Source organism: Erinaceus europaeus, chromosome 12, assembly GCF_950295315.1.
Source record: "Erinaceus europaeus chromosome 12, mEriEur2.1, whole genome shotgun sequence".
NCBI classification, from domain to species: domain Eukaryota; kingdom Metazoa; phylum Chordata; class Mammalia; order Eulipotyphla; family Erinaceidae; genus Erinaceus; species Erinaceus europaeus.
Genome location: NC_080173.1, coordinates 6317017 through 6333622, shown reverse-complemented (window position 1 = coordinate 6333622; position 16606 = coordinate 6317017). Strand labels below are relative to the sequence as shown.

The following is a 16606-nucleotide window of genomic DNA, read 5'->3' as shown; positions in this document are numbered from 1 at the left end:
CTCTGGATTCTTTTGAGAAATCATCTTAGTTCCACATATATTTTAAAAGAGGAAATTCAACCAGGATCACACAACTTCTAACTCCTGTTGAGAGGTCATAGGAAGGAAAAATGACACTTCTTATGTGATAATAATTCGTTGTTTTTTTTTTTTTTTTGGTTTTTTGCCTCCAGGGTCATTGCTGGGGCTTGGTGCCTGCATTAGGAATCCACTGCTCCTAGAGGCTATTTTTCCCCCCTTTTGTTGCCCTTGTTGTCTATCATTGTTGTTATTATTGTTGTTATTGCTGTCATTGTTGTTGGATAGGACAGAGAGAAATCAAAAGAGGACAAGAAGACAAAGACTGGGAGAGAAAGATAAGACACCTGCAGAGCTGCTTCACAGCTTATGAAGCGACCCCCGCCGCCCACCCCCGCAGGTGGGGAGCCAGGGGCTCAAACCCGGATCTTTGTGCTTTGCGCCATGTGTGCTTAACCCGCTGCTACCGCACGGCACCCCATAATTTGTTTTTTAATGCTATTTTTTGCAACTTTGAAATAATCAATAAGACATACAGCTGGGAATATTGAATTCAAACAAAGAAACACAGGAAAGAAACTAATAAATTTGTAAAACTTAAGGGAATAGGAGTGAGATCCCCACTGAAGAAAATACTTCCATTGGTGCCAGGTGGTGGCGCACTTGGTTAAGAGCACCTAAGTTCAGCGCAAGAACCAGGTTCAAACCCCTGGTCTCCACATGTAGGAGACAAGCTTCAGTAAGCAGTGCTGCAGGTCTCTCTCTCTCTCTCTCTCCCTCTCCCTCTCTCTCTCTATTTCCACCTCCCTTCTCAAGTCATCTCTGTCCTATAAAAGAAAAGTAATAAATAACCAAAATAAATCCTTAAAAAATACTTCCACGGGGGTCAGGCAGTGGCGCAGCGAGTTAAGTGCACATGATGCGAAGAACAAAGACTGACTCAGGGAACCGGGTTCAAGCTCCCCACCACCTGCGGGGGGAGGGGGGCGCTTCCCGGGTGGTGAAGCAGGTCTGCAGGTGTCTGTCTTCCCTCCCTCTCTCTGTCTTCCCTCCTCTCTCCATTTCTATCTGTACTATCCAACAACAGCATCAATAGCAACAATAACAATAACCACAACAACAATAAAAAGGGGGGGTCAAAAAAAGGAAAAAATAGCCTCCAGGAGCAGTGGATTCCTGTTGCAGGCACTGAGCCCAGCAATAAACAAACACAAACAAACAAACAAACAAACAAAAACTTCCACATAGATTCATATTGAGCACCTCTGTATGAATCTATGATGCTAAAAAACTAGAGATGCAAAGACATATAAAAAAAAAATGTTAGGGGAGGGAGTAGCGCAGCGGGTTAAGCGCAGGTGGCACAAAGCACAAGGACCAGCATAAGGATCCCGGTTCGAAGCCCGGCTCCCCACCTGCAGGGGAGTCGCTTCACAGGCGGTGAAGCAGGTCTGCAGGTGTCTGTCTTTCTCTCCCCCTCTCTGTCTTCCCCTCCTCTCTCCATTTCTCTCTGTCCTATCCAACAACGACAACAACAATAATAACTACAACAATAAGACAACAAGGACAACAAAAGGGAATAAATAAATTAAATAAATAAATAAATAAAAATAAAAATAAAAAATGTTAGGGGAGTTGGGCAGTAGAGCACAGCGGGTTAAGTGCATGTGGTGCAAAGCGCAAGGACCTGAATAAGGATCCCGGTTCGAGCCCCCGGTTCCCCACCTGCAGGGGAGTCGCTTCACAGGCGGTGAAGCAGGTCTGCAGGTGTCTATCTTTCTCTCCCCCTTTCCGTCTTTCCTTCCTCTCTCCATTTCTCTCTGTCCTATCCAACATCGAGGACATCAATAATAACTACAACAATAAAACAATAAGGGCAATAAAAGGGGATAAATAAATTTTTTTTTTAAGTTGGCTATATAGCAGAGGCTTTCAGAGCTATCCATAAAAGGAAACACAATTAGAGTGGTTCAAACTTGTAGCTGTATAGTTAGAATAGGCATTGGGGATTAAATGAGAACATATGCAAAATATCATTTGGCAGTGCTAGCGAGAAACCCCACCACCGTGATTCATGTATTACCACTTCTTGGGCACAGAAAAAGAACCCTCACTGATCTATCAACAGCCCCCTTCCCTTTGCTAGTCTGCTCCCCACAAAAGCTAACAAAACTACAGGAGAGATTCTGAAGGGGGGATTATTTTTTTAATGTAGCAACAATAGTTGATACATGGTTTAGTGAAAAGAACTTTAGGACAGAAAATCAAGACAGACAAGCTCTTCTGTGGCTCCTTATGGCAAACCATTAACTTCCAACGCCTCAGATTTCTCATTTGTAAAAATGAAATGAGGTGGGGGGTCGGCGGTGGCGCAGTGGGTTAAGCGCATGTGGCGCAAAGCGCAAGGACCAACGTAAGGATCCCGGTTCGAGCCCCCAGCTCCCCACCTGCAGGGGAGTCCCTTCACAGGCGGTGAAGCAGGTCTGCAGGTGTCTATTTTTCTTCCCCCCTCTGTCTTCCCCTCCTCTCTCCATTTCTCTCTGTCCTATCCAACAACGAACAACATCAACAATGGCAATAATAATAACCACAACGAGGCTACAACAACAAGGGCAACAAAAGGGGGAAAAATGGCCTCCTGAGCGGTGGATTCCTGGTGCAGGCACCGAGCCCAGCAATAACCCTGGAGGAAAAATGAAATGAGGTTGGCCTAGCGGTAGTGTAGCGGGTTAAGCACACATGGCACCAGGCGCAAGGACAGGAGTAAGGATCCCGGTCTGCAGGTGTCTGTCTTTCTCTCCCCTGTCTTCCCCTCCTCTCTCCATTTCTCTCTGTCCTATCCAACAATGACAGCAGTAACAACAGTGTTACGAACAAAGGCAACAAAATGGGGGAAATGGCCTCCAGGAGTAGTGAATTCATAATGCAGACACTGAGCCCCTGCAATAACCCTGGAGGCAAAAAAAAAAAAAGGAGGAGGAGAAGGAGAAGGAGAAGGAGGAGAAGGAAGAGGAGGAGGAGGAGAAGGAGGAGAAGGAGAAGGAAAAGGAGGAGGAGGAGGAGAAGGAGAAGAAGAAGGAGAAGAAGAAGAAGAAATGATTAGACTGTAAAACTCCTACAACTGGGCGGGGGTAGATAGCATAATGGTTATGTAAAGAGACTCTCATGCCTGAGGTTCCAGAGTCCCAGATTCAATCCCCCCCCACCCCCACCCCCCACCCCCGCACCACCATAAGCCAGAGTTGAGCAGTGTTCTGGTAAAAAAAAAGAAAAAAAGAAAAACCCTCCTAGAACTATTCTAAACTCTATCCCTTAGTAGGCAAATTTACTAAGGAAGGCAATGGTAAGACTTTGTCAACTTATTTAGCCTGAAAAGTTCATCTACATCTTAAACTTAAAAAGTTCTAGCAAGTTTAGTAAACTAACATAGACCCCTAGCTTAAAGTAAGAGCACAGGGCTTGCAAACCTGAAGTCCCAAATTCAACTGGCATCACCAGAGTTGAGCTGTGCTCTGCTCTCTCTCTCTTTCTGTCATTTTCTGTACATAAAGCAACAAGTATTTAAGGAAGTAATGTATTATGATGGGCCTTAACCTCTAAACGGTCCCTCTCTCCACTACCACTGGTGGCTTCCATAAGGAACAACGTCTTATGGTCCATCTTAGGACCTTGCTTCTACCACAAAGCAATGACGGTAGGGATAGCTCCAGTCTCTGAAGGGAGGCTGGGGGTCTCCTGCCCTGCCACTCGGAAAAAAGACTGGTCCTGAAATGAGTGCAGCCTGCAGTGTTCTTCAGATGTGACCATGAGCTATAAGCTCAGACCAGTGGGGACTTAGAGGTCACACAGGCTCTGGCACTAAATATAAATATGTGTTTACATAGGGGCCCTGGAGCAGGTGGATGGAGGGAAATACTTAATTTTGGCCACAGAATTTTTTTATATATATAAGAATGGGAGCTACTCCCTGCCCTAATCCAACTTTCTAGCCCTTTTCTCCACTCTGACAGCATTCTCTCAGACAGTATTCTCATCCAACCTCTGGCTAGCTACCAAACTCAAGCGAAACTACTCTAGTTGTTTGCCCCCAGGAACATGCCTAAAATGGTTCTCCTAGCTTTCTTCTACCCTAAAATCCCTAAGCTCATCTGCTCTGATCCTACTTTTTGGTTCCTGTACATTAACCATCTTGTCTCAACTGAGGTCATGCCATCTTCCAGACACCAAGCTTACAGATGCTACCATGACTCCACCCTGACTTCTCTGGGCAGACAACCTCACCGATGTGTCCTGGACCCTCGCATCTCCAGAGATCTGGTCCACTAGGGAAAAATAGAAAACAGGCTGGAGGTATGGATCGACCTGTCAACGCCCATGCTCAGCTACAGAAGCCAGAACTCCTACTTTCTGCTCCCCATAAACAACCTTGATCCATACTCCCAGTAGCGAGAAGTGACAGGATGAAGATAAGAGGACTCTGCACTCCAGCTCCATCAGCACCCAGAGAGAGAGAAGGAGAAGGAGAAGGAGAAGGTAGCTCCAGTGCTGTGAGTGGCACAGAGGAGAAGAGAGGATTGGATCAGGAAAAGAAGGGGCAACTATGTGTAAATGTGGACAGGTAGTTGTAGAGAAGATGGTTGGCCCATGTCTACAACTTTAGGGGAACTGTGGTGGATTGCAGTGGGGAGCGTGAAGATTCAGAACGCTGGTGGTGGGAACGGTGTGGATTCAAACCCCTGCCGACATTAATTCTGTAATATAAAAAATAATAAAATAAAAAAGAAGTAAATTATTTTTTTAAAAAAAGAAAGAAATGTATTAAAAAGAATGAGGTAAGTTTGTATGTACAGACATGGAAAGCTGCAGAAACATGGAGAAGGATAAAGCACCTTACAAAATAAATGATAGTGTACAAAACAGCAGCTATGTTTTTGATTGTATATACAAAATACAAAGACATAGTCACCAAAAGTTCAGAGTAATTAATTATGGGTGGTATGATTTTTTATTATTATCTTTTATTTATTTATTGGATAGAGACAGACATAAATTGAGCAGAAGGGGGAGATAGAGAGGGAAAGAGACAGAGAGACACCTGCAACCCTGCTTTACCACTCGCAAAGCTTTCCCCTGAAGGTGGGGACTGGGGGCTCGAACCTCGGTCCTTGCGCATTGCAACATGTGCGCTCAACCAGGTGCGCCACCACCTGGCCCCGGGTGGTATGATTTTCGGCGATTTTTTTAAATTGGGAATTTCTATTTGGCTTGATTTTTTTCCAAAAGCATATCTTTCTTTTTATTTATGTATTATTGGATGGAGACAGAGAGAAGCTGAGAGGGAAGGGAGAGATAGAGAGGGGGAAAGAGACAGAGACCCCTGCAGCCCTGCTTCACCACTTGTGAAGCGACTCCCCTGCAGGTGGGGAGCTGAGGGCTCAAAACAGGCTTTTGAGCTTGACGCTATGTGCACTTAAGCTTAAGTTTTATAACAATACAGAAGCTGGGTTTGTTTTGTTTTGTTTTTTATATTTATTTATTTTCCCTTTTGTTGCCCTTGTTGTTTTATTGTTGTAGTTATTATTGATGTCATCGTTGTTGGATAGGACAGAGAGAAATGGAGAGAGGAGGGGAAGACAGAGAGGGGGAGAGAAAGACAGACACCTGCAGACCTGCTTCACTGCTTATGAAGCGACTCCCCTGCAGCTGGGGAGCCGGGGGCTCAAACTGGGATCCTTACTCTGGTCCTTGCGCTTTGCGGCCAGAAGCTGTTTTTTAAGAGGTGGAGAAGGGAATTGGATATTCATAACCTGCCTACTGGACTTTAGGTTAAGGTCATGCTGTACACAACATATAAACTGGAATGATCATTATGGCAATATTCATAATACTGAACGTTAATAAACATTAATATGGGGGCCTGGCGGTGACACAAATGTTTTCTTTTTCTTTGTCTGTTTTTCTCTTACTGGGGGAATTAATCTTTGACATGACAGTGAATACAGTAGTTTGTACATACATAGCATTTCTCAGTTTTCCACATTACATTACGACCCCCACTAGGTCCTCTGTCATCCTTTTCCAGGACCTGTACTCTTCCCCCCACACACACCCCAGAGTCTTATACTTTGGTGCACTACACCAACTCCAGTTCAGGTTCTACTTGTGTTTTCTCTTCTGATCTTGTTTTTCAATTTCTGTCTGATAGTGAGGTCATCCCATATTCATCCTTTTGTTTCTGACTTATTTCACTTAACATGATTTCTTCAAGCTCCACCCAAGATGGGCTGACAACAGTGAAATTACTATTTTTAATAGCTGAGTAGTATTCCATTGTGTATATAGACCACAACTTGCTCAGCCGCCGTGGCACAAATGTTAAGTTTACATGTTACCCTGTGCAAGAACCCGAGTGCAAGCCCCCACTCCCCACATTGGAGGGGAAGCTTCATGCCCAGTAAGCAAGACCTGCATGTGTTTCTCTCTTTCTCTTTCTCTATCTCTCCTTCCGCTCTCAATTTCTTTCTGTCTTACCAAATAGACATGGGGGGAGAGGGGAAGGGAGAAAGGCAGGCAGACATAAAGAAAGACTGAAGGGGGGGGGCGGCGAAGAGAAGAGGAAAAAATGGCCACCGGGAGCAGTAAATTTGTCCTACAGGCACCAAGCCCCAGCTTTAATCTTACTGGCAATTTAAAAAATAAAAGATAAAAAATAAGCATTAAGGTTAGTCTTGAATAAATACAATAGAATTAGAAACCATTAATATAGAAAAATAATAAATTCGGGAGTCGGGTGGTAGAGCAGCAGGCTAAGCGCACATGGTACAAAGCGCAAGGACAGGCCTAAGGATCCCAGTTCGAGCCCCCAGCTCCCCACCTGCAGGGGAGTCGCTTCACAGGCGGTGAAGCAGGTCTGCAGGTGTCTGGCTTTCTCTCCCCGTCTCTGTCTTCCCCTCTTCTCTCCATTTCTCTCTGTCCTTTCTAACAATGACGACATCAGTAACAACAACAATAATAACAACAATAAAAAAACAAGGGCAACAAAAGGGAACATAAATAAAAGAAAAATAATAATTTCAAAACATGAGATAGTGTATTAACAAATGGAACAAACACTAACTAAATAAGTACTTGTTTTATAACTATTTTGTATCTACCCACACAAACACAAGTATATAACAGAAAAGAATCCAAAACTGATTATGCTACAGTGTATACTGAGGGAACTAGTAACTACTGGTTTCCTTTTATTTCTTTTCAAATATTTTATAATGAACAACTAGACTGGTCTTTTTAAGGTTTTAAAACATTACTTAGTGATCTCTCGCATTTTTAAGATATGTGGTGTATTGCACCAAAGTATAAGACTGGGGGGGGGGGGGGGGTGTTCAGGTCTGAGGGTTCAGGTCCTGGAACCTGATGGCAGAGGACCTAGTGGGGGTTGTATTGTTAAGTGGAAAACTGGGAAATGTTATGCATGTATAAACTACTGTATTTACTGGTGACTGTAAAACATTAATCCTCCAATAAAGAAATTTAAAAAAAAAATTAAGACATGAAAAGTGTTTACCATGACACAAATGTGTGAAACAAAACCAAAGGGATGAGGTTCTCAACTTTGGTCTCCTCCATTAAATTTATCAGCAAACGACCACCAGCGGCAAGCCCCTGCAGCTGACCCTGTAACATGCTGTTAAGTACTTAAGGCCAGTAACACTAAACAAGTTCTGGAAACCCAAGGTACCTCTTCTGATTTTGTGTCCTGAGATGTACGGGGGTTATAAAACATAGTGGCTCAGATTACAGGCTAAGCGTGACAAGTCCGTCTGGTACAATCTAACAAAGGAATTTACACAGAATGAGAAATTTACACACTTTTTCCCCCAGAGTAGGGTAAATTAACAGAAGCCAAGAACTTGTGGCAGGGCAAGGTTCTCTCCCCTAGTTTCTTACATGCTTCTTAACCATGTCTTAAGCATAATTTTCAGACATGACTGTTTATCACTGTACTAAACTAAACTAAGATAAACCAATATTGAAAGGTGAGAGGGGGCTAAAAAAAATTTTTAAAAAAGGAGAATTTTAAGAGAGTTACACTTTTGGCATATTTTCAGGTGAATTAAGAGATGCCAGACCTTCCTCCCTCCCTTTTTCCCTCCCTCCCTCAGATCATTATAGCTGATAACAATAGTTTTTCTCTCCAGGGTAATGTAGATGACACATTTTTCCTGTAGCCTGTCTTCCTGTAAAGTGCAGGAATTCCTGCACTTTCTGGGTGCCCTTCCTGTTAACTTACATTTCAGATTTCCTCAAAAGGCATTCTACCTCTTTAATATCTGAAAAAAAAAAAAAAAAAGCCAGCTCAAACCCAGACAGCTAATATAAACAAGCTGAAAAGCATACCACCTAAAGTTACAGCTATGGAAAACAAAATTTCTTTTTAAGAAATTTTTTCTGGTAATCTCACTGTTAGTTAGGCTGGAAAGGAGTAGTCCAGTCCTTCCAGCTCCCAGGGAGTCTGTAATTCTTTTGCTTCTGCTGTGTTGTAAATTAGAGGTCTGTGAAGCCAATTATAGTGATCCAGAAAGTTCATAAAGGTCCTTAAATTGAATATGTTGTTAAATTCTTCTATATTGTGAGGATTTACCTACTTTTCACTTTGCCTCCCATTTAGTCATAATATCACAAAGAAGTTTGGTTAATAATAATAATAATAATAAAAAGAAACAGTCTTGGTCATTTGAGAATACCAATGCTGAATTAGGTCAATTCCATATTTAAAAGTCTAGGCCTAGTATTTTACTATTTTTGAAACGATTACCTACTTCTTTCTATCAATCATTAACCTTTAAGATAGAAACACCATATTCATACCACATGCACCTACTAATTAAGAGAACTATCTGGGTAAATGAAAAACTGGTTTGAAGAATCAATGGTAGCTAGTCCCAGCCATAATGGAAGAGTTCCATACTAATACCACTTTTAGCTTCACAACTCAAAAAATTGCTCTACTAGAAAAAGAGCTGCCTGAGGATCAAGTCCCCCACCCCCACCCCACCCCACCCCTCACAAAAAATGCAGAAGGAACTTGATTTAGTGCAGACCCTAAGGTCCAATGATAAGATCACTCTAACGCCATCATCTTCAAGAAGCCTCTGACTTTTCCTCTATAAACTCCAGCAGCGCCATTTCAATTCCCATGCCAATTATCTTGAATTTCAATGATTTACACAAATACTTTTTTTCATCAGCAATATGACAGTGATTTTTTTTTTAAATAACCGTGTCTTAAATATTCTGAGTGGTTCCATAGTGCGCGCACGCGCGCGCGCGCACACACACACACACACACACACACACACATATCACATGCACATATATTACGGGCACGTATAATATTAAGCTCAACTGAATGTATACCAAATAAATATCGTTTCTTTACTACATCAAAGCATGAAATTCCACCTTTGAAAGCTGTTATTCCTTGCTCAATTAGGAAATTGTAGAGTTGAATACTAAGGAGCTTTATTACAGCAATTCTAATGTACCTACATTTCCAATGTTTTCCAAATTTCCATTCTCTCCAAACACTCAAAAGAAAAACAGCTGTATGTATAACTTTTGAGAAACACACACACACACACACACACACACACACAACTTCCTTTTTTTTTTTTAGTTAAGGTGTATGAGTAGCATCAAATAGAACTAAAAAGTTGTACCACAACTTCCAAAAAAGTGCAAAGTATATGAGATCCACGAATTTAGCCAGTTGATGATTAAATCTTATTCATTGATGCAGTACCCTAACAGGTCTAAATCACTTCTCCCACCTACACATTTTCATATTTATGTGCTTTTGTCTGTAATGAAGGAGGATTTGTTTTTATATGCTTTTGTCTGTAATGAAGGAGGATTTGTTTAGAAACACCTGACAGTACCCCTCCTCACCTCTTTCATGCTACATAAGAATTTTTAATCCCTTCCCCGGCATGGTATGAAATCTGCAACATACAACTATTTTGAAGAAAAGTTTTAAGAAATTTAAAAAAAAGCAAAAGAAAAAAAAACACTTGAACTTCTGACCTATCATAACTCCCTAAATGTATGCGATTACAGACTTTGAAAGATTCCATTAAACATCCCCCCTCAAGTTGTTGTAATGCTTAATAGTGAGTTCAATTTATCTCTCTACACCCCCATGCAAAGCATCTCCCAAATAGAAAGGCATTAAAACATCCATATCCTCATTGCTGCTTCTAAATACTGTGAACCAATAAGCAATTGGTGCAAAGGGCAAAGTGTCGGGGAGTGAAATGTTTCTTGTCTGCTTTTCTGTAATATGCCATTATTAGCACTTCACCTTTTCTGCGTTTAAAATCCAGAGTTGTCAAATGTTAAAAGAGATATCAATGGAAATTTAGCTCAATACTGGCACCACAACGTTCAATCCAGAAAGAATATAATATTACATTAATTTCCTACTAGTTTAACTCAAGTTTTACCTTTCATCTTCACCTACAGACTTGTAAAAAGTTTGTGATCCTGTTGCACATAAAATTGATTATAATAGGCGTGCATACTAAAGAATTTCACAATTATATAAAGCATTGCATATTTAGACGCTACCAACCTGCTCTATCTCTCCTGACTGTGCAAAAGGCAAAAAGAGCTCAGTAATCCTAGCAGAAGAATGCAAATAACGTCAATGCACAGCTGAACTGCAAGCCCTGCCTTACAGGAACTCTCTGTCTGCAAAAAAAAAAAAAAAAAAGAGAGAGAGAGAGAGAGACATACTAAACAGGAAATGCAACTGAGCTGTAGAAAACCTCAAACTTAAAATTGCAATCGTCAGACGAAAATTGCACCCATGCATTCATAAATGCATGCACGACCCTTTGCATTTTTGCAAGCAATGCAAATAGCCTCTTACCTTTCGACTGAGACATTTTCCCCTTTCCTTTGATGGGGGAGGGGAGCACAAAAGACTTTGCCTTGCTTCTCTTCTGTAGCTAGTTTTGCAACAAAGATGCAAGCTGCAGGCGTGCAATCTTCATGCAAGTGGAGTTTCTCTTGACCGATGCAGCAGATGGACTTTCAGGGAAGCAAAATGGAAATGCACACCTTGCAAAACAGACTGGAAAGTGATTTTTCCCCCTCAGTTGCAACGTTAGGGAAGGCTGTGCTGCAGCTACATGATGGGCCAGGGCTGGCAGCTAAAAGCTCCAAACTTGGAACTGAGTATCTTAGTGCGCAGACGTCCTTCCTGCGAAGCACGCGGGGGCCACTGGGTAATGTAGTTCCCGGTCAGAGTCCCCAGGACTTTGATTTAAGGCAACGTGGTCGCCTGGGTCGCTGAGCGATAGGACCGTGAGATAAAGCCTGCGCCCAGATAAACAAGTCAGACTGGAACTCCGTAGTAAGTGATGAGCGAAAAGAATGACAAAGCCTAGGGAAAGGGACTGGTGTTTGTTTGTTTGGTTTTTCTTTGTTTGTTTTTGCAGAAAAGCCCGAGCTAAAGAGCCTCAGGTTGGCTAAACTTCAAGTTGCTTCCCTAGAAGGTCTATCTGGACTTGGGTTGCAGGACAGCGCCTGCTGTGTTGTTCCTGCTTTTAGACGTTTTACCTCCACATATCCATATATATATATATATCCCCACGGAGAATTTGCTGATGAGTTGGCTCAGTGTAGGTAGGCAGTGGTTACCTTGCACTTGAGAGAAGATGCAGTCTTAGTAAGAAATGACTCAGGTCTTCAAGCCTGGGGTGAAGGGGAGGATTGAGGATTTTTACATTTCTTGGAGGGTTAAAAGGGATGTTCTACTTTCCCTTTGTCAAAGCTTTTATGAAAATAAAATTTTTTCTAATGCCCTTCTTTTTTTTTTTTTTTTTTTTAGGGGAATCCCTGGCCTAAAGGAGAACATGAGTGGTAATCTTGAGTTAACAGAGTTAGACAGTTTGAATTTATTTAACTGAGTGAATAAACATTTGAGTGCCCATATCTAGGACCAAGGGTCATATGTTTGTCTTTTATTATTGCTCATGGGTAGGAGGTGGCCAAGATCCTAGTGGAGAGCAAAGCTCACACACACTTACTTAAACACACCACCACCATTCACTTCAAGGAAGCCAGAGAAACAGAAAAATCCCATACAGGAAATGGAGGGGAGTTGGAAGCATGGACTGATCTGAGCTCAGACTCAGAAATGGGCCTTTAAGATAGAGGAGAAGGAAGGGAGGATTTCAGTTTAATGAGGTGGAATCCGTCAAGCATAGAGGGAGGAGGGTCTATTGTCTAGACACTTAGAAGGGTATGGGGTTGGGGGGGTGGGTTTAAATAAAATAATGATACACCAGGTCTCTCATATGCAAAAGTGGGAACAGAATTTACAAGTGAAGTTCTGCAGGGCCTTAAAGACAGGCTAGAGGTTTGGACTTTGTTTTATAGCTACCTGAGAGATAATAAAAGTGTTTTTTGTTTGTTTGGTTGGTTGGTCTTTAAAAAGAAACTACTAAATCTACTAAAAAGTATTGTTTTAAGAAAGTAAGCTTGCTCTGAATGATCAAAATAGGTTGAAATTGGGAGGCCAGAGATAAGTCAGGTTAGTGAAAAAGAAAGTAGAGACATGTTGAAACAAAGTTTGACCAGAAATTAAATTAATTGGAAGATTATGAAGAATTCTAAGAAAACAGGGCTTTCTGAGTAATAGATGAATCAGGGGGAAAAAAAAAAGCCACCACATTTCAGCTACAAAACAGCAAATCAACTCTTCCAACAAACCTAACATTTATTTACTGAAATTGATCCCCTCTACTGCCTTTGTTGAGAATTATCAAGGTCACCCGTGTTCATATCTGTTTCTGCTTCTGAGAGGAAGTGGTCTCTGACCCATGAACATAAATGCAGGGATTAATAACTCACTGTATTTCACTTGCTGGGTGAAGCCATGCTAGCCCTTGCTTGCAAACACAGTCTCAGCACCTTCAAGAGTATGTAGGGATTTCAAAAAGTCCAGTTCACTTTTCCAAATATTGAAAGAGCCAGCAAGCACCTGCTGTATGCCAGGCCCTGGTTTAGCTTCCAGAGCTTTATAAACCCACTTCACTGACAAAGGAAAGATCTCAACAGCCAGTCATGCAGGGCTGACTTTGATTTACGGTTACCTCAAACTCCCTTCTATATAGAAGACCTCAAATCACAACTTGTCTGGTGCATTTGACAAATTTCTCTGCACAAGCAAGAATAGTTCACAGCTGGTAAATACACTGTATCGCGCAAGTCTGCAATCCATATTCCTAGAAACTATGGTATGTTTAACAGCCAATGCGTATAGACACCCGCACATGATATGCAAATACACAACATTTTTGATCCATATGCTGGCTGAACCGTGTATTTTTAAACAGTTCATTTAACTTTCTGAGGTGGGGGGAAGTAGATAATTTCCATGAGGAACTGAATCTCAGGGAAGTCTTAGGTTCCAAAAGGCAAAGTCTCTATATTGTTATGGGCCTTGCTTCTTGCTAGTGTGTAGCAGTGCTGGGGGTGGGGGAGGATAAATAAAAGTTCCCCCAGCAGTGGTATAAGAAAGAAAGAATTCTGACACAACTATCCTTTTATTATTAGCTAGTAGAATAAAGCATTTTACTACAACTATCATGTGTTGCCACTTCAAATCTCCCAACTTTGTGGGGTTTTGAGTTTTTATTTTTTGTCTTCCAGATTTTTCTAAACTTCAAATGTGATATACTTTCCCCTCCAGCTTCTAGTTCCCTTCAAGATCAATACCGAATTCCCTTTTTTTTTTCCTTTCTTTCTCCCATAGCACTGCTCATCTCTGCTTCTCTGGTTTATAGTGGTGAGGAAGCATTGAACCTAGAACTTTGGAGCCTCAAGCAATAAAGTCGTTTTGCATAACCATTGTACTAGCTCCCCCACCCCATTTCCAAATTCTTTTTTTTTTCTTTCTTTTTCTTTTTTTTTTTTTTTTGCCTCCAGGGTTATTGCTGGAACTCTGAGCTACTAGCTCACTGCTCCTGGAGGCTATTTTTCCCTTTGTGTTGCCCTTGGTGTTTATCGTTGTTATTGCTGTCATTGTTGGATAGGACAGAGAAAAATTGAGAAAAGAGGGGAAGACAGAGTGGGAGAGGAAGATAGACATCTGCAGAGCTGTTTCACCGCTTGTGAAGCGACCCCCCTGCAGGTGGGGAGAGGGGGGGCTTGAACTGGGATCCTTAAACCGTCCTTGCACTTCGCACCATGTGCACTTAACCCACTGCGCCACCGCCCAGCCCCTCCAAATTCTTTAGTATGCTGTAATTGGTTCCTCACGAACTGGGTCTTGCTTCATCTCCCTACATTGATGTTAAAGTCAGAAGCCAGTTTTTTTCTCCTCCTTGCTTTGAATCCCTGCTTTCTCTGCCTAGCAAGAGTTTTCCCTTTTTTCTTTCTTTTTTTTTAAAGATGTATTTATGTACTAATGAAAGAAGGAGTGAGATGAACCAGACCATCTCTCTGGCACATATGACAAAGGGGATCAAACTCGGAATCTCACCTCTGAGTGTCTAACACCTGAACCTCTGAACCACCTCCCAGGGTGCTGGCAAGTCTTTCCTTCTCCCTAGCTCAGTCTTATTTTCATTTGCCCTTAAGACTCAGTGTAGGTGGTACTTCCTTTCAATTGCCTTCTCTGATTGACCCATCACTGTAACCACCCTTAATATGCATTGGGCACAGGCTATAATTCTGGACTACAGTGCTCACACCTGTCTGTTAGCCCTAGTAGTACTGAACATTATGGATGTGTTTTTTCTCTCCCCGAGAGATTGAATTACTAGAAGACAGAGACTCGTGCCTACATTTTCAGTGCCTATTATCTAGCATATAACAGGCATTTGCATGAATGCTGAAATAATGAAAGGACCTCTGCTCATGACTATCCTGGAAAAACTGGGTGGTTCGAACTTTGCAGTTGACACCATCAAGAAACACCTGAACGCCTGGGGCAAGTGCTGCCTGTCATAGGAGAGGCGTGAGATGCTTGAGAGGAAGTCTTTCATCCAGGTCAGAAGGAGACTTAGAAGAATTGTTCCAAAAATCCATGAGCACAGTGAAGGTGGTAACGATGGAATGTGGCAGGGTGGGGATGGGTGGGTGGCTCTTTTTAAACAAGAATGTTTGTTTATTTGCTTATTTACGAGGTGACTCTGGATAAAGTGCAGGACATGCATGCCTGAGGTTCTAGATTCAGGCCTTGACTCCCTATATGCTGAAAGCACAGGACCCAAGTTTAAACCCTGAGGCCCACGCATGAGAGCACAACATTACAGGAAGCTTTGGTGCTGTGGTAATTCTTCCTCTGTGTGCATGTGTGTGTTTCTCTCATCTATCTGCAAATGTCTTCCCAGAGCAGTGAAATGTGTTATGACCACGTATTTCTGTTCGAGAATTAGAAGGATTTCTGACCCCCTGTTCTAACATGACAACCATTGTCCATTATAACACTATTACTTCAGAGGTGAGGCAAGAAATATTCATATTGCAGTTTGAAATATTGCCTCCCTGATGCATATGATGTATGTGAATGTTTTCCAACAGTGTCAGCTAGATATAAGGAGCAAGAAAAAGGAATATGTTAAAGTGAAGAGTTCAAATCTGGGGGCTGGGTGATGGCGCACCTGGTTGAGCGCACATGTTACAATGTGCAGGGACCCAGGTTCACCTGCAAGGGGACAGCTTCGGGAGTGGTGAAGCAGTGCTGCAGGTGTGTCTTGGTCTCTCTTCTTCTTTTACACCTTCTTCCCTCTCAATTTCCACCTGTCTCTATTCAATAGAATAAGTAAAGATAATAAAAAAAATTAAAAAGAGTTCATTCAAGTCTGAATATATATTGTCTAGATTCCAGAAAATAATAAATAAGCCTGTTATATATAATCAAATGCATTAAGAAAAAGCATAGGGAGGAGTAGCTTGGGGAGGACTGAGTGATGAATTATAGTTGTGCAATATCTATAAGCAGATTTTACTGCATTGAATATTGCAGTGATTTATGATTGTTGGCAGATATTTTAGAAATCCCAAAAATAGATTCAGCTTAGTTCCCTGTGCCCTCCCTGATATAGCACAGCTATTTCTGTTCAGACTTCCTTCTCATTCATCTATTCCAGGATTTCTTCATTTAAGCAGTATGGTCAAAACAGGATTACCTACCATACCTAAACCATGAATTCACATGGCATCATTTGTGTATGCTAACCCATGCTATTGTATGTCTTTCCAATTCTCACCCCCTTAACTATACTCTTCCTTAATGTAAAAAAGTACCCTCCATCTTTAATTGCTGATAGCATCCACTGGCTCTCAGGGCTGTAGACCTAAGACCACGTTGCAATACTATTACTTGAGTGAATCTTATGTCTTCTTCAGTGCAATATCTGGCCTCCCTTGTGCAGCTTCCTTGTCTGTATTTCGTCCTTGACTCTGAGTTTGGCTAAAACAGGCAAAAGTTTGTTTTAGGTTCTTAGTCATTAAGTCAAAGAAATGCCAGCATAGAGATTTGTTAGAATAATTTTTATGGGAGTCAGGCAGT

General features: G+C 41.8%; 1 protein-coding gene across 2 annotated transcripts in view; it reads right to left on the bottom strand.

Annotated features, from left to right (window-relative positions):
• The window catches only part of MAP2K6 (mitogen-activated protein kinase kinase 6), a 127531-nt gene extending 116262 nt beyond the window's left edge, over window positions 1–11269 (bottom strand). The window contains exon 1 of one of the 2 annotated variants that reach the window (XM_007524447.2): window positions 10952–11269. In XM_007524447.2, the coding sequence (XP_007524509.1) occupies window positions 10952–10967 (16 nt within the window). In that variant the 5' untranslated portion in view covers window positions 10968–11269. The remainder of the gene's footprint in view (window positions 1–10951) is intronic. The other variant, XM_060202654.1, reaches the window with a different exon arrangement.
• Between the last annotated feature and the right edge of the window lie 5337 nt (window positions 11270–16606).